Source organism: Corythoichthys intestinalis, chromosome 20 (assembly GCF_030265065.1).
Source record: "Corythoichthys intestinalis isolate RoL2023-P3 chromosome 20, ASM3026506v1, whole genome shotgun sequence".
Classification (NCBI taxonomy): Eukaryota; Metazoa; Chordata; class Actinopteri; order Syngnathiformes; family Syngnathidae; genus Corythoichthys; species Corythoichthys intestinalis.
In genome coordinates, this window is record NC_080414.1 from 73,566 (window position 1) to 97,103 (window position 23,538).

Below are 23,538 nucleotides of genomic sequence, written 5' to 3' on the forward strand. Positions count from 1 at the left end.
CCGTTGCCTCAGGTGAGGAAAGTACGAGTATGGGGTCGAATTGGGGTAAAAAACAAAACTGATGATACTGTTCACTTGCTTGAAAATAGACAAATGAGCAACATCACATTTGGGCAAAACAACGGCTCCCGGAGACACGTCGTGTCGTGACGTCAAACCGGTCGATCGCTTCGTTCCGGACGTGACGACGCGTGTGCGGAGGCGGGACGGGGAGAGCCGAGGTTGTCCGGTCGATCGCTCCGTTTCAGACGTGACAGAATGCGTGAGCGGAGGCGGGAGGGGGGAGCCGGGGGCGTCCCAGTCCCCTCTATACAAGCGAGGGCCCCGCGCGGACTCTGACCGACGGTGGCGACGACACTCTCAGGAGCCGGCCCGGCAGGCGTCATGCACCATTCAGGATTGGAGCCGCGGGACGGAAGCGCGGAAGAGGAGCCGGAAGATCGACTGGACGATGAGACGGACGCGCGTCAGCTGGAACGAAGGGTGAGCGAGAGGCGGCGAGCCCGCTCCCTGCCCGCCTGGCCGGCCTCTCCGCACAAGCGGGTCCGGTTCGCAGACTCCCTGGGCCTGAGTCTGGCCAGCGTCAAGCACTTCAGCGTGCTGGAGGAGCCCCGGGTGCCCGTCCGGGCCCTCTCCGGACACCCGGCGGCCCGCTTCACCGAGCCGGGCGACCCGGACTCGCGGGTCCGCCGGCTGCGCGTCTGCCTGGAGAGCGTGACCGTCACGCGCTTTGACGTGCGGGGCCTGGTGCGCGTGCTCAGCGGATGCGGGCGCCCGGACGTGGGCGTGCGCTACACCTTTGACGACTGGCTCTCTCACGTGGACGCGCGGGCCCTGCCGCTAGACGGCGACCGCTACGAATTTACCATCTACACGCCTCCGGTCACGGAGGCGGGGGCGGCGGTGCGCCTCGCCGTCTACCTGCGCTCGGACGAGGGCGAATTTTGGGACAACAACGACGGGCAAAATTTTACGCTGAGCGTCCGCTGCGAACACTTTGCCGCCACCGCCTGAGCTGCTTTTCAAACTTTTGCTCCGGCGACCAACTGAGGGAAGCGCGCTTCGGTCCCGCCGCGGCCGGCTGGCTAAAGCGGGCGGGCGCGAGAATGTCGAGGAAAGACCTGAGCGGCGGAGGTGGGAAACCTTCTCGGGCTATTCTAAATACATTTTTGACAACAACAAAGTGCTCTCCGTTTTTCTCTCATTTCGGTGTGTGTTGGTGTGGATACTCCAGAATTTAAAGGCAGTAACTGAGCTCCAAATAATAGGAGGAGAGTGGTCTCCGGTAGGGAAGGAAGATATATTTCACAAAACACCCAAGTCTTGCAGAGTAGGCAGTGACAGATACAACAAACAAAAGTGCAACAAAGTCAACCTGTAGGCATTTTCAAAATTAGAAAGGCTAACATTCAATACTAGTCAAAAAATACATATCACCAACTCGAGCTTCTGATCAATCACAACAGAACAAATGACTGCATTAGGAGAGGACTGAAGTTGCAAAATTTCAAGTCCTTCAAAATAGCTGTCATTGAATTGGACGAAAGAATGTTTAGCGCGTCCCCGCCCAAAACAAAGCCAGGTGACGTCACGTCAACACGCGACCGTTAAAAAGCTTCCTTTGCATTTGATCTCATGAAGCGCCATTATTTTGGAAACGTGCGAGACCCAGGAAGTCCGGCCGGCGGCGGGCCGGCGCGAGGCGGCTTCCTCTTCTCCCGCTACTCCACCACCGTCTTGGGCGCCTGGAACATGCCGCCGACAGCCACCTGCAAACAACGCACGACACGTTACGCAACCGTCGGGACTTTGCGCCGAATGTCACGTGACGGGCGCCAAATGTTTGCTTTGTCCTTTTGTGTTACTCCATGACAAGGCGGTGTGCGTGCACCACAGTTCACCATTGATTTTTGAGTGACCACAAAAAACGCCACGCTACCGAGCAGGACAACACAAAGTGACCGGACCGGTTGAGGCGCTAAGGTCAGGAGAAATACAGTGGGGCAAATAAGTATTTAGTCAACCACCAATTGTGCAAGTTCTCCTACTTGAGAAGATTAGAGAGGCCTGTAATTATCAACATGGCTAAACCTCAAGCATGAGAGACAGAATGTGAAAAAAAAAACAGACAATCACATTGTTTGATATTTAAAGAATTGATTTACAAATTAGGGTGGAAAATGTGTATTTGGTCACCTACAAACAAGCAAGATTTCTGGCTGTCAATGAGGTCTAACTTCTAACGAGGTCTAAAGTGGCTCCACTCGTTACCTGTATTAATGCACCTGTTTTAACTCATTATCGGTGTAAATAACCCAAAGCCTAATTCTTCTGTCTACTGAACATCTTTCATTTTGTAATTGGCCATGACTTCCTGTAACACTTTTATCTTGGTGAATTTCCTGTTCCGTGTGTTTTACAATGTTTGTAACTTGAAGGCGGGCCAAAAGGAGTGACAGCGAACTGTGCGAGTTTTGATCTAGTCTAGCGGCCCCTCGGGAAGAGGAAAAGCTCTTACGGTCATCCTGCTGATCGTTTTATTTTCCAAGCTAAACGGCTTTATTTTCTTATGGTTCAAGGGAACGGGTTTGCGAGCTTTGACAATAAAAGACACCAAATCATCAGTCAAGTCTCACCCTTATTCCGAGCGGGTCTGCTACAATCGGTATAAAAGACACCTGTCCACAACCTCAGTCAGTCACATTCCAAACTCCAGTATGTCGGTGCAATTTTAGTTTTTATATTTCTTGAAATGTTTGCATTTTTTGTGCCTTATGGAGCAAAAGAAAATTGTCACTGCTTGGTATGTCGTCTTGCGGGCCGAGGAAGTACAGCCAAAACGAATACTCCAGCAACTCGAGTAGCTGGAGTTTAAAAACTGATCCGAGTAATTGTATTCACCTCCACAATGGTAGTTCCCAGGGTCTCTAAAAGTTCAGTAGGAGCTAGAGCCTTGAGTTACCGAGCTCCTGTCTTATGGAATCAGCTTCCAGACACAGTGTGTACATTTAAGATTAGACTTCAAACGTTCCTATTTGACAAAGCTTATGGTCAGGCTAGCTGAAAACAGACTAGACTCACAGTTCAGTCTAACGCTGCCCTAGGAGCTATAATGCTGGGGGAAGTACAGCCGTTGAACCTTATCCCCTGTTTTTCACTCTACTAACCACTTGTTCCTACTTTCTCTTTTCTAATATCTAGTTGGCTGGTCTTTTCATCACTAGTCACCCAGTGTTCCCTTTCCCCGCTCCCCTCTGGGGAGGGGCTACTTTCTCAGCCGCAGCCGCCTAACTATCCTGACCCCTGGCAGGATGGACGTCCTCGCTAACCCATACCCCCGTCTCATCTGGCTGGATTGACCTCCTCATGTTCCGCTACTCCACCGCATCTCTACAAACTGGAACTTCTTCTACTAGTACTCATCATCAGTCCTGGTGCATCTATAGCATGTCTGTCCTGGGAGTGGATCTCTCCCGATTGTGGTTCTCCCCAAGGTTTCTCTTTTTTCCCACTGGGTTTTTGGAGTTTTTCCTTGCCGCCCGTGAGGGTCTAAGGATGGGGGATGCCCAGATCATGGACTCATCTTATCCATCTGACTGTGTATCGAAATGACTCTGCAAAGCCCTCTGAGACAAACCTGTTGTGATATAGGGCTATACAAATAAATTCAAACTGATTAGAATTGAATCCTAACTTGGACTTAGAAATATGTAGAAAATGAGCAAGTCTCTAAAAATGTTGAGATGGAGCTTTAAAGTCAGTGAAGTGCCTTCAATATATACAGTTTATATTTTTCATTTTATTTAGAAGTCTTTTTACTTTTATACGGCAAATTTTTTTTCTTGCTCTAATCTCGAGCAACTTGAGCTGTGAGTATAGTCGGAGTTCTTTTTTAACATTATATTCATGTTCCAATTTGTAAATATGTTGTGAAAAAAATCCCCTTCAATGGAAAAAAGTTTTTGCTTATTAAGCCATACATCTCAAAATAACACATTTTAGAGCTATAATTGCAATACTGTGAAAGCGCGGTATTTTTGCCCATGGTTATCAGACCGTCAAAATCTGCCTAGGAGGCATTCAGCCGTTTGGGAAGAAGGACGGAGAGAGCCTGCCCATTCCAGTGACGACAGTGAGGAGCGAGGCGGAAACGGGCCGGCCGGGGGCTTGGAGTCAGACGTCGCTCTGCGTCCGCCGCGCGTCCACGCTCGCACACTTGCTCAAGTACACCCAGAGGAGACAACTTGCACACACGCGCGCCGGCGGTTTACATTCAAATACAATAAACTACCCAATAGTAACTCAAGAGGGACAAAATGGCACCGCCAAGCATTCAGGGACGCCACCTGTAGGCTCCTCCTCCACCTTTGCTCACGTGCACGAACTACATCCGCAGGCGGAGACCGGAGGCTATATGCCCTCCCCGCGCTGGCCAAAAAATGTCATTGTATGTCACTGACCTTCCTATAAATGAATTTATAGGGGAAGTTCCGAATTTTTGACATTAGACTTAACTTGGAGTTAGCGGTTAGGGTTGAATTAGTCAACGGAGTTGATTTCAACGAATTCCGTGCGTTTTTTGTTGTTTTCAAGACTCCGAAGTGGCTAAGCCAGCTAGCGTGAATCAACGGTGCCCACTTAGCAAACTAATAAAAAACAACGTATGCACACAAGAGAATCCCCTGCAATCATTAGTGTTGGCTATGTTTTCAAGATCAAGTCATTCACACTTACCACTGCATGTCAATAATTGTAGTATGTACAGAAAGATTTGTCATCTCACAGCTCTGCAGTGAATGGGCAAGCAGAGTGGAGTGATATCACGTGTTTGGTTTTTTGCGGGAACCAAAGGGGCTCCCCGGCAGACTGGGCACGAGTGGCCGTAGCACTCCTCTATATTGCCGTCTCGTTACACATGTTAAAAAAAAAAAAAAAGTCCCGCGGAACAAAAGAATATTTCGGCAGTTTGTCGTGGGTTGTTGATGATCTGCATCTGCAACAATGATCTGCATTTTGAATTCATTTGACTACGTCAGATCTCTTAATACGGTTGGCACGCTTATCGACGGGCGCTAGCTGGCTTAGCCACTCCGGAGCCAACTCCACAGACTATTTAAAGCCCCGCCAACCCCGAGATGAAGCCTTATGCCAACAATGATCAACTCCCTCTTTCAATTGGTTTATAGGCAAATCAATGCCTCTTTCAATTGCTTTATAGGCAAATCAATGACATCTTTCGGCCACCCCCGAATCTCCGCCTATGGCTGCTCGCTGTTGCAATGTCTGACATTTTATGGACCTAAAAGAAAAATAGAAAATCACACGCAGGTGGAAATGGAGGCAGGCGAAAGGAGGTAAAATTCAAGCCAACACAAAAAGCAATATTCCGGAAGGAAGGAGCCGTCCATGAACCCGAGGATCGACGACGCATCGCGGCAACGCGCTCGGGCGACGAGTCGGCCGGGGATGGCGGTCTACGCCCGTGCGAGTACCCGCTCGCTGGCGAAAAGGAACAGGTGGACGCTCGCTAGACAGGTGTTCATCTGCATGCATGCCATAGACCCCAGTCACGTGACGTCACAACTCCGCCCCCCTGACTGGTGCCGCCATATTGTCCGTCAGCTCATCGTGTTTACATATTACCGCTACGTACAGCCGGACAGCGGCGAAAACATCAATAGTCGTGATGCCAACACGATCGCAGACATCATCAGACGGAGACTACTAAGCTCGTGGCCACGGTTGTTGTGCCAAAAAATAACCGCCCCGCGTGAAATGTACGCCCACACGGAAAGGACTTTTTGTACCGTGAATATGGATTATTTTACTCTGCTTGAACTAATAAATGTCATACCAGTGTGATTGTCATTGGGATATGGTCGTGAAAACCTGGAGACATACATTTCTGTGCAAAGATGGTTGTGTGGCCCAGTCCACGATTTGTTACTAAAATACAGTACTAATATTTTGTGTCATTTAATGATTTATTTAAAACGGATTTTACAGTCGTAAATCCATTACTGTAATGTGTCCATGAAAACATTTCATGTTTTCACTTCAATAAAGTGTTCCCAATAAGCGCTCCCGTCAGGGGGGACATTTCACGCGGGGCGGCTATTTTTCGGCACACGGCGGCCCGTTGTCAAACTGCCAATCATGTTTTATTTAACAACCGTGACAATGGTGACGCTCAGCTGCCCAAATGTCGGTTTATATTTGGGCCGGTGCCGATTTTGGGTACCCGACGCCTCATCGTAACATCAACTGGAGTATGACTGAAGGTTTTTGCACGGGACCGGACCGGACGGGAGGAAACATCGATTTGGGCACCAAATATGGCTCTGGCGTCTGGATCGACCAAAGGTTTTCAGAATAACGGCTTTTATGCATTTCATCCAATGCGTTTACAGCGTCTGAAAGCACCGGGGCTTCCAGAATTTACAAGTGAATCCACCTTTAGAAACTACGATCATTGACAATAAGGACACACAATGACCGACAATATGGCGGCACAATACAGCGATCACGTGATTGTGTGACGTTGGTGATTGGGGTCTATTGACCTAGCAACCTAGTGAACCTGAGGCCAAGCTAGTGTGTGTGCGTCACCTGTCTCTGGATCAGCGCCAGCGACTGACGGCCCTCCAGCACCAGCCTCTCCACCTTTTTTGGGTCATCCACATTCTTGTTAAGCCTGAAAGCGTCTCGCACTCGACGTACCGCGTAGGTCCTGCAAAACAGACGGCCATTTGACTCATTCTCGACTCCTTAGCCGACGGCCCTGCCCGCGCGGCCACAAACTGCCGGTAGCATTCCGTGCTCCTTTAAGGTCCAAATGTCTTCATTTCAATCAACGGAATCAATTGTAGCCCCCCCCCCCCCCCCCCCAACAAGGTTGGTGTCTGTGATCAGCAAAACCCTGATAACAAAAAAGCTGTGTTTCACAGGCGAGCTCAAACTTTGTGAATATTAAAACTTTTCCTGCAACCTGGTCAATACCTATAGAATGGAGGATATCCCCATCGACTGACGACTGGCTGCCCCCTCCCCACCAGTATCCCTCTACGACGAGTGTTTACATTTATATGAAGACAACTTAGGAGTAGTCACTTTTAGGGTGACCAAACGTCCTCTTTTGCCCGGACAAGTCCTACTTTCACGTAGTGTCCTCGTGGTCCGGGCGGGTTTTATAAATTCCTAAAAATGTCCGGTTTGTATTATTTTTCACGGGACCAATTTGAAGAGAATCCCTCCGACCGCTGGGTGGCAGCAGTTGACACGGCTCCTACGAGAATGGAGGGAAGTAGTAGCTCTTCTTGTTTTTGTTGGCAGTTTACCCCTATCATGAGGCATTACCGTCATCTACTGGGTTGACGATTTGCTCACAATGCCTGTTTTTTTTTTTTTTTTAAACGATAAATACGTATGTAATGGCAACTGTTGACTTCTGTCGGAGCTTTGACTGTAAAATCCCGTTTGGTGTCGCATCGGCGCGCTGCCGATGATTGTAAACTTTTATAGCAAAGTTTGATTTTTGCCTCAGCTAGCTATCAGTAAGCTAAACCGCGCTAGGCATTATGGGAAACGTAGTTTTGAACTGCTGCGTTTGGAAACATGCTGATTGAATAGTCTGTCAGTTTATTTGGGTTTTTGTTTGTGTGCAATCTAGAACATTGAATGAGAACATCAATTGAATGGGAATAACAATTTGTCAAGGACAATTGTTGTGATAGTACCGTAATTTATAAAAATGTTTAGTTGGCACATAGCCTACTGTGTGTATGTGTATTGACTGGACTACATTTCTATGGGTCTGCATTATATTTTATTTTATTTTATTATTTTTTAAAGTCATTGTTTATTTTTTTTTTCAAACTGCATTTTTCCATCCAGAGTGAGGGGGCACACTTTAAATATATTAAAGTGATATAGGCATCTTTGAGTGAACTTCGAGTAAAAAATTCAAGTATCTTGAGGCCGGGCTGAGGCTGGGCTGAGTGTCCTCTTTTTTTAGAAATCCAAATATGGTCACCCTAGTCACTTTATAAAATACCACCGAAGAAAGTTGACATGGTTAGCTTCAGACTGTGGATGCATTCAACGACACCGCCAGAAATCCAAACAAAAGCAAAATATCAACGCCGAGAAGGCGATATAGTCCGTTACTCGGAAGTAGGCAGGCACTGCACAGGCAGTGGCGTCTGATAGCGAACGGCTACATTGGCATCGCCGAAACGCATTTGGAAAGAAGCAAATCTCACCTATAATTGTAGGAGGGAAAGTTGTAACTTTCTTTTAAGAGCATCCTGTACAGAGAAATCACCTGCGCTCTGGAGGGCGCCGCCATCACGTCCGTCGAAAGCTAGCTAGCTAGCTAGCTGAGCGGTCGGCGACAACAACGACGACGGCCGGCAATAGGACCCCACTAACCAGTGTGTTCAAAGAGCGCCTGTCTCAATTTACGATTGAGCTCCAACTTTGCTTGACTTTTTACCCCTCATAGTAAATCCATGTCAGCATCTCCTTTGGTATGCTATTAGCGATCAAACCGCAAGCCTTTGACCATTTTTTTCTTTGAAAGACTATTTAAGCAGTCTGGCACGCGTCGGACTTCTAACAAGGAAGCCGACTGCTTACGGTGCTCAAGGTAAGGCAACCTTGCAACTGTTACGTAGGCGTTTCAACTCAGAATGTGTTTCGTGTCTAAGTCTAAATCGGCGTTAGATGAAACGTCGTTACTCCGAAAACCATTTTGCCCTATTTTCATCCCCTTGTTCTTGATTGACGAGCCGCAAAAGTGCGCCATTAAAAGTTGCTGCTTTAACTTCTCATATCTTACAAATGCACCGAGTGTCACGAGAAGATGCGATCACGACGAGAGATATCTAATGTGAGTGACACAAAACCAAACAAAGGAGCCGAAGTTCCAAAAGGAACGATATACCGTAAAATAGCCTTAGTTGTCATTGTACAACGCCATTTCAAATAGAGTGATCCCTCGCTACTTCGTGCCTCAATTTTTGCGCCCTCCCTCGGTGCACCGCGCCTTTTTAAATCTTGTTAGAAGATTCAAAAGAAAGTTCTCGATACATATTTGTCCCCTTTATTTACATCTATGTATGTATGTACACCTAGAGACGTGTATCATATTAGTGTAAGAGAATGAATGCACAATATGTATTTAAACTGTGTACATTATTTTGTTTGTTACTTCTATTGTTAATATTTTATTTGCATTTCAAACTATTCTTTGATGTTCTAATGATACCATCATCATTTGAAGGGCTTTACATATTTATTGATAAAATGAGGAGGTGGGGTGAAACTACTTTGCGCTTTTTCACTTTGGTTCTGGTCCCCATTAACGGTGATAAGTGAGTGGTTTAAATGTGTCACCCAATGTGATCGTCTAGCATTTTTTTTTTTTTTTTTTCAAGATCCGTGTATCGAGGGGCCCGCTCGGGCAATCTGACTTTTACCAAAACTTGAACTATCGTGTGTCTCCTTCAGATCCAGATTTTAGGAAAGTAGCCACCGGCCGTCACCTCCGATCGATCCCGGTCTTTCCATCCTCGGTTTTTCCACAAGCGACGACGCCGGCCGACCTTCGGGCCGGGCGATCTCGGCCGACCTTCGGAATCGTCCGTCCGCGCCCCGCCGGCCATGATCCTCCGTCGGGCGGCGCGCCACCCGTGGCCTCTTCTCTCCGCGTGTCGCCGACGGTCCTCGTCCCCCGGCCCCGCCCCGGGCCGGGAAGAAGGCCTGCGCGTGTTAGGCCGCGTCTACCCCTGCGACGACTTCACCAACGTCACGCCCAAGATTCTGGCCAAAGTGGGCCGCGACCTCCACAACCAACGCCATCATCCGCTCTGGCTCCTCAAAGAGAGGATAAAAGCTCACTTCTACAGGTGTGCCGCCCGCTCCTTCTTTAGCGTGCGCAAATCCGAGAAAATATGCTGTCCTAACGCTTCAGTAAAGCCCCTTTCACATACTCCAAAACACCGGGAATATCGCGGGCGGCCGGGCGGGCGGGCGGGGGAGAAACAACCGAGCAGCAGTTGTGTATGAAAACAATTTCCGTGTCGGCTGACATCGAGTTTACGCGGACATTTCACGAATCGCGTCCTAGTATCGTGTCCGGGACTTTCCCGGGAAGCGGCCTGCGTGAAAGCGGCCGTTAAATTCCCGGCTCACAGCAGATGGCTGATGACTTAAATATCATCAGGGCCGATGTCACTTTCTCCCTCTTTGCAGGAAGACAAAAAGCAGTAAACGATCATCGCAATTATAAACATAGCAAGCTGGAAACGGCTAAATAAAACTGAAAACATGACCAAATCAAATGCTCAATTATTACGTCCGGGTCAGTAGGCCAGGTAACCCAGGCCAGGGTTCTCTCGCTAACTTTTTAAAATATATGTAACGGGTACATGCCGGTCCGTTGTGGAGCGTGGAAACCTCCCTGCCGATTCCATCGCGTAGGGACGCTGGCGGCTGTGCCGTTGGCTCAAGCTTAATGGTTAGCGTCGCTACCTGCCGAGTGGAAGCGTCGTGGCACGCGGGTTCGTGTCCCAGCCAAGTCAGAGATGGGAGCGGCGCTGACACACCGGTTACGTATGTATACTGAAACCATGTATGGATGTTAAACTAAGGAATACTTGTTATAAAATAAATAATTTGGATAAAAAAGGAGAAGGTGCTGTATGGTCAATGCAGAGCCAGAGTGTGCCATCTGCCCTTTTTAATCTTCCCCTCTGCGAGTCCGCAAAACCGCATTTGTTTATTCATATTTAACCAACTTTTCCCGCGTTATTTTGTTGTGTAAATTAGGCCTGTTAACAATAACGCGTTAACGACCATGATTAATCTGGAAATATTAACACATTAAAAAAAAAAAGAACTTTGCCGCTCACACTAAGTTTGGCCACAGCTGCCTCCCGTAGTCCCACACGGTCATGTTTACATTCTCCACGCGGCAATGCAGGACAAAACGCAGTCAGCCACGATGAGTGAGGATGATGACCCAGGACTGCCTCTTGGCAAATTCCATTTTAAAAAGCATTCCTAAAGTACCACCTTCGGGCAAAGCATATCTTCGCTAGTGTTAGCAATGATGCTAACACCGCAAACACAAGCCGCAGTCATCAAGCTACGCTGGCAGAGTGCGGACTCGGACTTGTCAACAAAAGGACAACTAGTAGGTTGACTACTGCTATCGCTAGATGGGTAGCCAGAGACTGTAGACCCATTAACTTAGTCGAAGACAAGGGCCTTAAATCCAGATAGCATCGGGCGACCCAACATACAGAACTCCTTCACGGGCAACTATTGCCACAAAAATTCATGAACTTTTTGAAAATGAAAAGGCAACGAAGGTGGAGCAACTAACCAGAGTTTCGTTTGTTGCACGACAGGAGACCACTGGACAAAAAAAAGGGTATGACTGGCTAACTTAAGCAGTTTTTCTAAACACCTTTACACACATTTTAGTGTAATGTTTTTCAGTTAAGTGTGTGAAAGTTGACAATTTTTTTTGTTTGTTTGTTTGTTTTGTTTTGTTTAAATCTCAAACAGCTTTCAGGCCATTTAGTGTAAAACTGCAAATACTGCATTTATTTGTGTGAAATGTTTAATTTAACAGACAAGTTGTTTACACATTTTTTGAAACACTAGGTGTTGTTACTGTATTGTGCTTGTCTGCTCTTTAAGTTGGCAGTTAATTTTGGGCAATATGCCAAACGGTACTTGAGCCACATTGTTAGTTGAGGCACTTTAATCTGTTAAGCTCTATTCTGTATAATACTGACAATTTCTTTTATTTTATATGAGCTGAGTTGTTAAATAAAAATTTAAAACTCTATTTGGTTAAGTATTAAATCATTCATACATCATACATTTCATCTGAAAACAAATTTTAAGTCAATCATAGTGTTTTCCTAGATTTTTTTTCCTGAAGAACAACTTTGTTCATCCCGAGGGAAATGTGATTAATCACGATTAATCACACAGTTGACATATGATTAACTAGATTACATTTTTTTATCATTTGACAGCGCTAGTGTAAATACATTTATAATGATCATAAAAATATGTAGTCTATTTAAACATTAAGAAAACTTGCGTTTTTTTTTCTGCCAACTGAGAATTTGTTACAAAAGACAGGCTTTTATGCAGATATCGTCACAAATATGATCACTCAAAACGCAACCGGTCCGTTTTCCCAAGCAGCAAGCAGTGCTCTGTCCAGGTCTGACTGGCGCATCCCTTCCCTTTTCTCCTTCTCCTGAGTCCTTAAAAATAATAAGACTTTTTTTTTTTTTCATTTGTTTTCCGGGCTCGGGCCTACAAATAAAACATAAAATTTTATGGGGAGGGGTTGGGCCTGCAAATCAAGTTAATTGATTGAGCTCAGGCCGGGTCGGATTCGCGGGTCGGGTCGGGCTGGATATTTTAGGCCCGATTTTACCTCTAGCTTAAATACAGTGTTGATGATCTTAAATTGGCTGCAGTTACGATGTCGGGAATGCTCCTGCCGGGGGGAAAAAAAAACCACGAGTTGACCAACATTGTGTTTAACAAACTTTTCCAGCATTATGTTATTGTGTAAATGCATTTATAATGATCATAAAAATATGTAGACTATTTAAACATTAAGAATTTTTTTTCTGCCAACTGAGAATTCATTACAAAAGACAGTTACGACATCGGGAACGCTCCCTCTGGAACAAAACGCCATTTGACCAAAATTGTGACAGGCGATGCCGACCAAAAATGACTTAATATCCGGTTATAAAATCAAACCCGCATGCAGCTCCCCACGCACAGAGAGCGCCGGTGGGCAACACGGGTCAAGTCTGCTAAAGCTCCAACCCGCTTCATTCTCGGGACATCTTTTTGTGCGTGAAAGCAATGATCACCTTACTTGGGAATTTCCCTGGATATGTTAGTGAAAAGGGCTTAAGTCTGCCGGGAATGGCCTCGTTGCGCCCTCTCGGTGACCTAGCTCCTCGCTAATTGTCCACGTTTACAAATTGCGATTGCCAACTCCTCGCGGTGACTAAGCTAAAGCTCTCTCCCGACGCAAACGAGGCTCCCGGTCTTGCCGTTTTGGGTTCTCGTCGGACAGATGTTGAACTCTTTCCTCGTTGTTCTGCGGAGACCACGAATAAAAACGGAGCGTGGCGCCGGCCGACGGTACGTTTGCCAATTGTCGAGCCGTTTTGCGACCGGGCGACCTTTCCGCTACGCCCGCGCTTATCTTTGTCATCGGTCAACTCCCGCTCGTAACGCTGCCGTCGTTTAACGAAGGGAAAGGCTAGGGTTTGGGGCTCTGGCTAGGAATTTGTCATTGACGAGGCGGTGTTTTTTTGTGTCGTTAGCGCTTACGCGGCTCGCTCAGGGAACCCGCTGTTCTCGGCCCACGACAACCTGAGCCCCGTGGTGACGACGGAGCAGAACTTTGACAGGTGGTTCCGTCGATCGGCGTCCCGGGCTCCCCGGCCGCCTGCCCGCTTACCGGTCTTTTGGTCGACAGCTTGCTGATCCCGAGCGGACACCCCGGCAGGAAGCGTGGCGACAACTACTACCTGAACAGGTGAGGCGCCGGCCGTCGACCCGCTGAGCCGCCCGCTCGCTCACGCGTTCTTTTAGGACCACCATGCTTCGCTCTCACACCTCGGCCCACCAGAAAGAGCTGGTGAGCGCGGGTCTGGACGCCTTCCTGTTGGCCGGAGACGTTTACAGACGGGACGAGATCGACGCCAGCCACTATCCCGTTTTTCACCAGATGGAGGGCGTGCGCCTCTTCTCCAACCGCCAGGTAAAAAAAAAAGCTCTCCCCCCCGGCACCCCCGCTGAGAATTGAAGATCCAAAATAGAAAAAGGCCATTCTTGTTCTCTTTGATACTTTTTAACTACTAAATCTATTTTTGGGAGTAAATGAGAATGAAATTTCAAAAATGGAAAAAGAACGCAGGCCCCCGCCAGTTACAAAACTGGCATAATATCGTGTCGTACTAGTGCGGCGACATGAAAACAATACGCCGGCCGGAGAGGAAAAGTGGTCTCATCTGGGGAAAGGCCGGTCCGGTTCAGTCTGGTCCGGTCCGGTTCAGTCTGGTCCGGTCCGGTCCGGTCTGGCCCTTCTTTGACCTGACTTTGGATGAAGCGCTACGGGATGCTTGCGACTAGGGTAACGGTGGGCAAACTATTCCACAAAAGGCCGCAGCGGGTGCGGGATTTTGTTCCAACCCATCACGAGGAGAGCTTTTCACCAATCTGGTGTCTTACATTGGCAGCCAGTTGATTGCAGTCGGGTGCTTCTTGTTTCCACCGAAACCTCATCGGTTAAACGATCCGCGCTTTTATCAGTTGGAACAAAGACCGGGACCCACCGCGGCCCTCGATGACCGGTTTGCCCACCCCTGGACTAGGGCCTATAACTGAATGAGGAAAAGTTTGTTTCAAATGGAAAGAAAAAAATCCATTTGACTTTAGATTCAATTTCCAATTTCAATTCAATTTCCAACGGAAAATAGGAAGAAATTTGCATTGTTCCCTCAGCTCTTCTCCGGCGTCGCTCACGGCCAAGACCTGAACGCGTTTGAGGCGGCGGGTCGCCGGACGCCCCAAAAGCAGGAAGTTCACAGCCTGGAGGCCGTCAAGCTGCTGGAGTCGGACCTGAAAACGACGCTCCGCGCGCTGATCGGCCGTCTGTTCGGAGAAGGTGGCGCCTCCGACCGGGAGCGGGCCCCAATCCCGGCCTCGGCTCAGTGGCCATTTTTCTCTCCTCAGGCGTGGAGGTGCGCTGGCTGGACTGTTACTTCCCTTTCACTCATCCCTCGTTTGAGATGGAGGTGCGTTACAACGGCGTCTGGATGGAGGTGCTGGGCTGCGGAATCATGGAGCAGCGAATCCTCAACTCGGGTCAGCGAAATCTTACGCTCCATTTATTTAGCTTCCTGCTAAAGAGCGAGCCTTAGGCCGAACAAACTCTCTTCTTCCCATCTATTATTGATAGGGTTTCAGACATAGATAGAGGGGGCGGGGGCGGTGCACGCGCCGTCGCCGTTGCGCGTTCGACCGCCGCCGTGACACGAGCCCGCAAACGAGCGGGGAAGCCGAGAGGCCCAAAATAGTTCAAAGACGCGCGCTAGTTGGAGTGTAATGCATTAGGAAATGCGCGCGCGTGCGCACGCCTCCCCTCCGTCTTCACTGCGGCAGTGTGGCCGGTTGCCGTGGTAACGTGCCACATTCGACACCCCCCCCCCCTTTCCTTCTCCCTCCGTCCAATATTTCTGGAGCGCTAGAGACAATAGATGGCAAAAAAAAAAAAAAAGAGCCAGAGAGCAGTGGAGGGGAGGGAAAGGAAGGGAAGGGAGTGACTGCAGTAAAGAGGACGACGGAGGTGGCAACAGGGGACACCAGTTGGCGTGTGTCTTATTTAATAGTGTGACTGCCATATGTGTTGCCTGGGGCCCACTTGGTGGGCGTGTGCATGTGTGTGTGGGGCCTTGGTAGAGGACAAAGGAAAGCAAGAGGAAGTCCGGGGTGGGTCAGGGATAGCTGAGAAGAAATAAAAAATCTTCCTCCGGTCACTCGTCCCTAAGAAAAAAACATTTTTTATTTCGACCAAGGCGGCGTCATCTTCCCATGATTTCCTTGTATTAGGTTTTGCTGAGTGGAAATTCAAATGTAAGGCACGTGGGGTTCCCCTCCCAACATATGGGACTCACACCGCACGCTTCCCAGGGGACGCAAAGGGGGCGGGTGGGATATTGTGCGCGCGTGCCGAGCCAAATCTGATTAAAGTCGTGTCGCTAACAATTAACGGCCTCTCAAAGCGGTGGCCCCGGGCCCCCCGCGTTGGGTTCAGGTGCTCGCTTTGGCTCTTAATCCCCTTCCTGAATAAATCATGTGCAACCGCCCCCTCTTCCTGCTGTCATTAGGCCTTTTTTCTTCTTGTCGTGAGTCAGGAAAAAAGACCGGAAGACAAACGATGCCTTCCTACTCGCCGATTTCAGGCACGCAGCCCTCTCCTGAACTTTGACCCTCGGGGATAGTTTTGGGCCCGTCCCGGCGTTCCTCCCGCTTCTCCTTCGTCCCTCGCTCGACTCGGTCCGACGGACCGGCCGTGTCGGGTGGCCAGCTGGTAACGCGCGCACGAGTTCCCCGGAGGCCAGGGGCGATGGCTTTCGGAGGCTGTTAATTGCTAGTAACGTGACTTTAATCAGATTTGACCTCCTTCGCGCACAAGCACACGCGTGCGCTAAGCATATTATTATGGGGTTATATTGCTGACACTATTCTGAGCAAGCAATAATGGAAATTGAGCAAAAATAACCTAGATTTCGAGCACAAAAAACTATATTGAGCGAGCAGTTAAAGATTTTAAGCGAGCAATCGTAGATTTTGAGCACAGAAAATAATATTGAGCAAAAAAAATCTACTCTGTGCCGCTCAATTCCCCCCTCCTGCTCTCGCTACGTATCTCGACTCAGCTGCTCGTCGGTTTCTTTTCTCTGCGCGCTCGTCGGTTTCTTTTCTTTGCGCGCTCGTCGGTTTCTTTGCGCACTGAGTTGTAGGGATGGACGGATCGATACCAAAATATCGATATTTCGATCCGGTGTATTAAATTTTAGGTATCGATCCCTAAGCAAAAGTATCGATATCTGGAATTAATATATTATAATGTCTTTGTCAATTTTTGGGTGTATTTTTGTGCACACTTTTTGTACTACTTCTCCCTTTTGCATTCTACACGCACGTAAGCAGTGCACCGGCGTGTGCTCCCGCCCCCATTCACGTCCCTATCCTGTGTTGAACAGCATGTTTTTTCTCCGCCCCTCTCACGCCTAATTTCTTACTTAACCTTTTTCTTATTTCTTATTCATTTATTATTATTTCTTGTGAATTTATGTTTCATATTTTTATTTTTTCATGATGTTTTTCCATATTTTTTGATGTTACAAACAATTAAATGCTTAATTTCTTATGTTTTGTTTTTTTATTTTGTTAAAGGTCTGTTTCAATTACTTCAAGATCTGTTTTTATTTATTTATTTATTTTCAAATCTGTTTGAAAATTGTGTTAGTAAAATAAAATTCAAAAACGGAAAGTGACTATTGATTATTGGATTTGTTTTTAGTGATCTACCATTTGAGGGCGGTAACATGCGACTATTAATTCGTTCTTTAATTAGATCAAAAATATTTAATTTAGGTCGATTAAAATTTGATCAAATACAACGTGTAGCAGGGAAATGTTCTGTGCATATGAATTTAAGGGTCATGGTTAAATAGTGAGACTGACTAATCAGAGTTTGTTGTTGATGGATTGGTTTGTGAGTTTGAGGGAAACTGCTTTGCTCGTTATTAAAAGCAGCAGTTTTTCCATTGCAAAGCATATTTGACACAAAGAGACTTAATAGTTTTTGAGTGCTTGATGTAGTTGTACATTAGATATCATCAGAATGGCTGAGAACACTGCAGGCTTGTCTATATATTATGAACTTCTGGTTTCGATATCGGATTGGGATCACAATATTTGGCCTTGGTATTACTTGGTATCGGATCGAATCCAAAATCACTGGTATCGCCCATCTCTAATCTCGACTCCTCTGCTCGTCAGCGCGCAGAGAAAAGAAACCCACGAGCAGAGGAGTTGAGATACGTAGCGAGAGCAGGAGGGGGGAATTGAGCGGCACAGAGTAGATTTTTTTTTTTTGCTCAATATTATTTTCTGTGCTCAAAATCTACGATTGCTCGCTCAATATAGTTTTTTGTGCTCGAAATCTAGGTTATTTTTGCTCAATTTGTATTATTGCTCCCTCAGAATAGTGTCAGCAATATAACCCCATATATTATGGCTGTAGTATTCTTTGTCGAATACAGGTCCATTGAAGTAGGTACGTTTGCCGGGAAATACAAATGTATATTCGTGACCGTCGTTTGCCGGGAAATACGAATGTACATTCGTGACAGTCGTTCTGCCGGGTCTCGCGCTCGCCGCCGGGTTTACGGTCCGTCAGCAAAGTCGCCCTCCGTTCGCTCGACCGACCGGAAACTGTAACCGGATGCCGCGATACGCATACTGGTGATTTCTCTATTTATTATTCATCACTGTTTTGTGTGCGCCGCAGACCATCGCGGCGGCCGCAAAGTCGTATTTTACTATCCATCCAAATTGCGAATGCAATTTCACGAGGGTTCTCGCTCACGTAGGGGGTCCCGTCTAACGCTAAAGGAAGAAACGTCACCAAAATAACAACGGTACGGCGATACTCGACGGCGCCCTCGTCTCTGGGTTTACCAAGGGCAGAGGAAACATTTGTTTGCGTAGCGATCCGTCTCGACGGGCCGCGCTCCGGGACCAACCTTAGGGGCTGGCGTGTAGGCTGAGAGCGTGGGTGGACCTTTGCTGCGTGCGCACATCTACACGCACAAAACGCCTGATGTGTTATACGCCACGATGTGGAAGAATTCAAACCATAATACCGTTTGACCGACAGGCGGGGCGGCACGCCACGCCACGGGGGAGGGCGCGACACGCTACCTGCGTCTCGTCGGTGCCAAACGCCGCTTTGCGCCGAGACCCCGAATCGCCGACGGGTCCCGTCGTGGCCTCTGTCTCAGGTGCCTACAAAGAGTCTGACGGGCGGTGTGACCGGAGGGAGAGACTTTGCTTTCAGATGGAAATAGATCTAAAAGCGACAATTGGCACATCGCGTGGCGCCGGCCCATCGTTCCAACGCGCACCCATTTTGTCTCACGCACGCGCACTCCCCGAAGGTCACCGACGCCAAAAAGCCAATTCAATTCAAGTCAATTTTATTTGTAAAGCCCTAAATCACAACAAGGTTGTCTCCAAGGGCAATATGATACACAGTCAGAAACAGCAAATGAAGTCAACAAAGATGAATAAATAAAGTTCAAGTCCTGGGCATCCCCCATCCTTGGACCCTCCCTGTCGGCAAGGAAAAACTCCAAAAACTCCAAGCTCTTTGGGAGAAAATGAGAAACCACAGTCAGGAGAGATCCACTCCCAGGACGGATAGACAGGAAGCACCGGGACTGCTAATGGGAATTAGCAGACGGGGTTACAGTCTGTAAAGATGCAGTAGAGTAAAGGAACAAGAAGAGGTCCACCTAGCCAGATGAGACGGGGGTGGCAACGAGGACGTCCATCCAGCCAGGGGTCCGGATAGTCAGGAGGCTACAGCTGAAAAAATAGCGGGGGGGGGGACACCGGGTGACTAGTGATGAAGAGACTAGGTAACTAGATATTAACATTGGAAAATCGAAATAATTGAAGAAATGTGACAAAACTGGCCGTTTCTCTGTTGCCATTCAATCCCGCTTTGATCCTCGTGTCATGTCTGCGGGAATCCAAACTAAGCCTCTCAGATTTCGCCCGCTTTTTTGTCGCGGTCAGGTCGAGCTCGACCTCCGAAACGCGGAAAGCGTCCCCCCGCCGGCCGTGAGCTCTATCCGTTCTCGGGATTGGCTTCGAATTGCCCGGGACGTATCGCGGCGCGTCTGTCGTCAGGCACGATCTCGGCTTCCCGTTCTCCTTCGTCATCGCTCCCTCTGTCGGCGTCGTCATCCTCGGCCTCATGTGGCATTTGACCACGCGTGCGTCCATCTGCGCGCGTCTGACTCAACGAGGCTGCGCGTGGGCGGAACGAAGATGTCGGCGCACCTTTCGCCGGCGAGACTCACGCGTCCGGAGGAGCCCGCGTCTAGCTCTGCGCCGTTCCGCTCGGCCCCGGCCGGCGAGCGACGAGTCCGGATCGGGGCGGCTCCGTCCCGGTCGAGTCGGCGCCTCAGGGAGAAGAAGAGGCGACGGCGGCCCTCGCCGAAAACGTGGGGGGTCGGGCCCGCTCGTCGCGAAGGTCAAACGTCGACCCGCGTCGACGTCGTCGTGCGTGTGGACTCGCCGCGAGCGAGCGAACGAGCGGTCCGGGAAGGGTTTTGCTTTTTACCCGACGGCTCGGTCGCGAGCGACGAGCAGATCGGGGAAGCTGGTTTTGTCGCGAGGGGTCCGCGTCTGATTGAAGCGTAAACATCGAGCGCCGGCGGAGGCTCTCGGACAGATGGCGAGGCGGGCGGCGCTTTCGCGGAGTCGCCACGGAGCGTGGAGAATTTTCTTCCTCCGTCTTTATCTACTTTGTCATCTGCGGAGTACGCCGTTTTAGCGCCATATGCGCACGCGGCGGGGAGAGAACGCGGGCCCGCCCAGAGTCTGTCTTTTCGGACGTTCGAATATTCTCCGAACTTGACTCCGAAAGACCGCGTTTTGCTTTCTTTGGTCCGACGGCTCGAACAGAAGCGACTTTTAAATCGAGCGGGTCATTAGGCTCGGCCGCGCGTCAGGCTGGGAAATTGGAATAAAGCGGAGTTAAGATTGTACTGAGCGACACGCCGCGTGTTTACAGCCGGCGCCGCCGACAAGGTGGGCTGGGCGTTCGGACTGGGCCTGGAGCGCCTGGCCATGGTTCTCTACGACATCCCCGACATCCGAATCTTCTGGAGCCGAGACGAACGCTTCCTCAAACAGTTCCGTGTGGACGACATCCATCGGCGGGTCCGCTTCCAGGTAGCGTGCGCCGACTGCCGCCGACCGCCGCCGACCGCCGCCGACCGCGCGGCCTTAGAGAAGGCGAGGTGCCGACGCTACGGATGATGTGCCGGCCGGCCGGGCGACAAGATCCGTCTCCCGCTGAAGGAATTCGGCCTACGGGCAGACTTGCCGGGGCGGCGCCGGCGTACCGCCCGGTGACGACGTGTCTCTCACGAGGCGCCTTCTGGCGCACCTACTGCGGCACGACGACGGGCCTCGCCCGCGCCGTCCCGTTTCTTTTTCTCTTTGTTCTTCCTCTAACCTGAATATTCACGTGAAGATTCGCAGGGATGGTCTAGGAGTTGCGGCTTTTTGCCGGCCGGCGGTTAGGGTTTGCCGAACGGGCGTCGGTCGGATATAACCCCGGACGAGAAAATGACTCTTTTCTTCTTCCGATGACGCGCGTGTTTGCGGGCAGGCGCTGAGCAAATACCCGCCGCTGCGCAACGACATCTCCTTCTGGCTTCCCGCCGACGAGGCCGCCTTCCACGCCAACGACTTCTACGAATTGGTGCGCGCCGTCGCCGGGGACCTGGTGGAGGAGGTCACTCTGCTGGATGACTTCACGCACCCCACGTGAGGACGCATGTGCACGCACACACAGAGACAAATGAGGAAGTGATATTTTGGGGAAAAAAGTTACGGTGACAATATTCGACATTTCCAGAAAATGGTATGTGTGAGGAGGGGCGGGTGTAGGCGTGCATGCTACTTTTTTAAGTTAGGTTGGCCAACTTACACATGAATGTAAAAAGAGGGTTGGCATTTACTTAGACTTGCAGTTTAGCATTTTATTATAATCATATCATTCACGAGTCACGTACGGGACAATGGGAATGCCGTCGGTCCGTCTTTGTACGCAGCCCAAAGTAGACCGACCGGGACCTCGGCCGCTCTCTTGAGAAAGGCTACAGAGAACAGATAGACTGATGTTTTAGGGGATAAAAAGCAGCCCGAGGCGACTCTGGAGAAGCCATCGAACGGATGCGGAGTCAAAGGCGGCGTATGTAATCGAGTCCAACGGAATTGCGGCTAAGTGCACATTAAGCTAACGAGCCATTAGCGGGTGTCGCCTTTCGCCGAACGGTCCGCGCTTCCGGTTATTAAGCACGCGCCCGCTCCGACCCGCGGACGTCGGAAAGTCCGGTTTAAGCTCGGGCGGACCTTTCCGCCGGCAATTGGAGCCGGACCAACGGCGGACGGGTTATCGGTCACGCGGGTCTCCGCTCGAGGCCGGCTGCCGCCCTTCGCTCCGCCGCCGGTCCGTTTATAGGGGACGAGGCGCCAGAGTCGCACTGCATCACGAATAATGGGGCGGGGCCACCGGGGGAAAAGCGACCTATCGATCGTGTGGCCTTTTTCGCAGGAGCGGGAGGCGGAGTTTGTGCTTCCGTCTGGTTTACCGCCACACGGAGCGCACGCTGAGCCAGCGAGAAGTCCGGCGAGTTCACGGCGAAATCCAACGGCGGGCCCAAACGCAGCTGGGCGTGGAGGGACGCTACTGAAACGGGAGCCCGTCGCGGATTCGTCGGACGAATGGGACGTTTTTTTCAATGACCTTCACAACTGACCTCGAAGCATGTCGTGAGCAACAATCAAGACAAAATGGATGGCTATTTCCTTCAAAAATCCCATTTGATGAAATGACATAACTGCAGTCTCCAACTATATCAATTGGTTGGCATGGAAGAGTTGTTGCGGCCTTTTTAAGAAGCTAGACGCTCTGAAAATTGTTGCTTTCCAAAGTTACAGCAGATTTTTCTGTTCTTGTCCTACTTTGACTAAATAAAAATATCATCTGATCATATTTACAACTGAGAAGTTATCATTTCAAGAATTTTTAGGTGGTCCTAAATGATCCATCGGTTATCAGAATAGTCATTAGTTGCACTTCTACTCGTTTGTCACTTTGCAAAGTTTGGATGTACAGTGGGGCAAATCAGTATTTAGTCAAGCACTAATTGTGCAAGTTCTCCCACTTGAAAATATTACAGAGGCCTCTAATTGTCAACATGGTTAAACCTCAACCATGAGAGACAGAAATTGGAAAAAAAACCAGACAGAAAATCCCATTGTTAGATTTTTAAAGAACTTATTTGCAAATCATGGTGGAAAATAAGTATTTGGCCAATACCAAAAGTTCATCTCAATACCTTGTCATGTACCCTTTTTTGGCAATAACAGAGGCCAAACGTTTTCTGTAACTCTTCACACACTGTTGCTGGTATTTTGGCCCATTCCTCCATGCAGATCTCCTCTAGAGCAGTGATGTTTTGGGGCTGTCGTTGGGCAACACGGACTTTCAACTCCCTCCACTGATTTTCTATGTTGACAATTCCAGGCCTCTGTAATATTTTCAAGTGGGAGAACTTGCACAATTAGTGGTTGACTAAATACTTATTTGCCCCACTGTACTGTATGTGGGGAAAACTCCAAATTCACAAAGCTAGCTAGCTGCACCCATCTTCTCCTTTTTCCAGAATAGGCCATTTGGCAAAGGTCGACCGGGAGATTGAGCAGGGTTACCTTAGCGTCGAGACGGACTCCCCGGAGAGGTTTTAGGGTTTACCCACAATTCCTCTCTCTCATCGCTGGAAAAGTTGGACGGACGGCAAACATTTTCACGTCGCCCACCGACGTTTCAAAATAGAAGCTCATCGATGGAGGGCGGGGACGCTGACCCGATCTACTTTTTATATGAAGAGGCCATTTCTCAGGGGACGCGACCTCCGTCGGCGTCGCCGTCGAGACGAGCGAAGGACGACCGAGCGGTTTCCGGAGGAAAAGATTTCGACTAGGAAGAAAAAGGTCGAATGCCGGCCATTTTGATTTTTCCCACCCGTCCCGTGACTTTGGTTAGTTACCGAGGAAGAATATTTCGTGCCGCTTTGGCGGTCGTGAGAAATGGATTGGGAGTAG

General features: G+C 49.2%; 3 protein-coding genes across 10 annotated transcripts; 2 read left to right on the plus strand and 1 right to left on the minus strand.

Annotated features, from left to right (window-relative positions):
• Positions 1-128: 128 nt before the first annotated feature.
• On the plus strand, positions 129-3,811 carry ppp1r3g (protein phosphatase 1 regulatory subunit 3G). 2 transcript variants are annotated; one of them, XM_057824204.1, is made up of 2 exons: positions 129-1,983; positions 3,202-3,811. In XM_057824204.1, the coding sequence occupies exon 1, from the start codon at positions 385-387 to the stop codon at positions 1,012-1,014; it is 630 nt and encodes a 209-aa protein (XP_057680187.1). In that variant the 5' UTR covers positions 129-384; the 3' UTR covers positions 1,015-1,983; positions 3,202-3,811. The 2 variants fall into 2 exon arrangements, with proteins under 2 accessions (XP_057680187.1, XP_057680188.1); XM_057824205.1 differs by having other exon boundaries at positions 129-1,134.
• On the minus strand, positions 1,282-9,840 carry LOC130908607 (LYR motif-containing protein 4A). Its single transcript, XM_057824208.1, has 3 exons — positions 8,262-9,840; positions 6,610-6,730; positions 1,282-1,769 (listed from the first exon to the last, which is right to left on the minus strand). The coding sequence occupies exons 1-3, from the start codon at positions 8,345-8,347 to the stop codon at positions 1,722-1,724; spliced, it is 255 nt and encodes an 84-aa protein (XP_057680191.1). The 5' UTR covers positions 8,348-9,840; the 3' UTR covers positions 1,282-1,721.
• On the plus strand, positions 8,092-22,426 carry fars2 (phenylalanyl-tRNA synthetase 2, mitochondrial). Of its 7 annotated transcripts, none has more exons than XM_057824196.1 (10): positions 8,092-8,647; positions 9,511-9,908; positions 13,380-13,466; positions 13,535-13,594; positions 13,651-13,819; positions 14,563-14,725; positions 14,794-14,925; positions 20,435-20,595; positions 21,038-21,195; positions 21,986-22,426. In XM_057824196.1, the coding sequence occupies exons 2-10, from the start codon at positions 9,664-9,666 to the stop codon at positions 22,122-22,124; spliced, it is 1,314 nt and encodes a 437-aa protein (XP_057680179.1). In that variant the 5' UTR covers positions 8,092-8,647; positions 9,511-9,663; the 3' UTR covers positions 22,125-22,426. The 7 variants fall into 7 exon arrangements, with proteins under 7 accessions (XP_057680179.1, XP_057680186.1, XP_057680184.1 ...); XM_057824198.1 differs by lacking the exon at positions 8,092-8,647 and adding an exon at positions 8,741-8,890; XM_057824203.1 differs by lacking the exon at positions 9,511-9,908 and having other exon boundaries at positions 8,094-8,647; positions 13,688-13,819.
• The last annotated feature ends 1,112 nt before the right edge of the window (positions 22,427-23,538 follow it).

Coding starts and splice junctions, on each gene's coding strand:
- ppp1r3g (XM_057824204.1), top strand. CDS start 385: ATGCACCATTCAGGATTGGAGCCGCGGGACGGAAGCGCGGAAGAGGAG.
- LOC130908607 (XM_057824208.1), bottom strand. CDS start 8,347: ATGGCGGCGCCCTCCAGAGCGCAGGTGATTTCTCTGTACAGGATGCTC. Junction 6,731..8,261: donor TTTCCCTCCTACAATTATAG/GTGAGATTTGCT, acceptor TCTGTTTTGCAG/GACCTACGCGGTACGTCGAG. Junction 1,770..6,609: donor TGGCGCTGATCCAGAGACAG/GTGACGCACACA, acceptor CGTTGTTTGCAG/GTGGCTGTCGGCGGCATGTT.
- fars2 (XM_057824196.1), top strand. CDS start 9,664: ATGATCCTCCGTCGGGCGGCGCGCCACCCGTGGCCTCTTCTCTCCGCG. Junction 13,595..13,650: donor GACAACTACTACCTGAACAG/GTGAGGCGCCGG, acceptor GCGTTCTTTTAG/GACCACCATGCTTCGCTCTC. Junction 21,196..21,985: donor GATGACTTCACGCACCCCAC/GTGAGGACGCAT, acceptor CCTTTTTCGCAG/GAGCGGGAGGCGGAGTTTGT.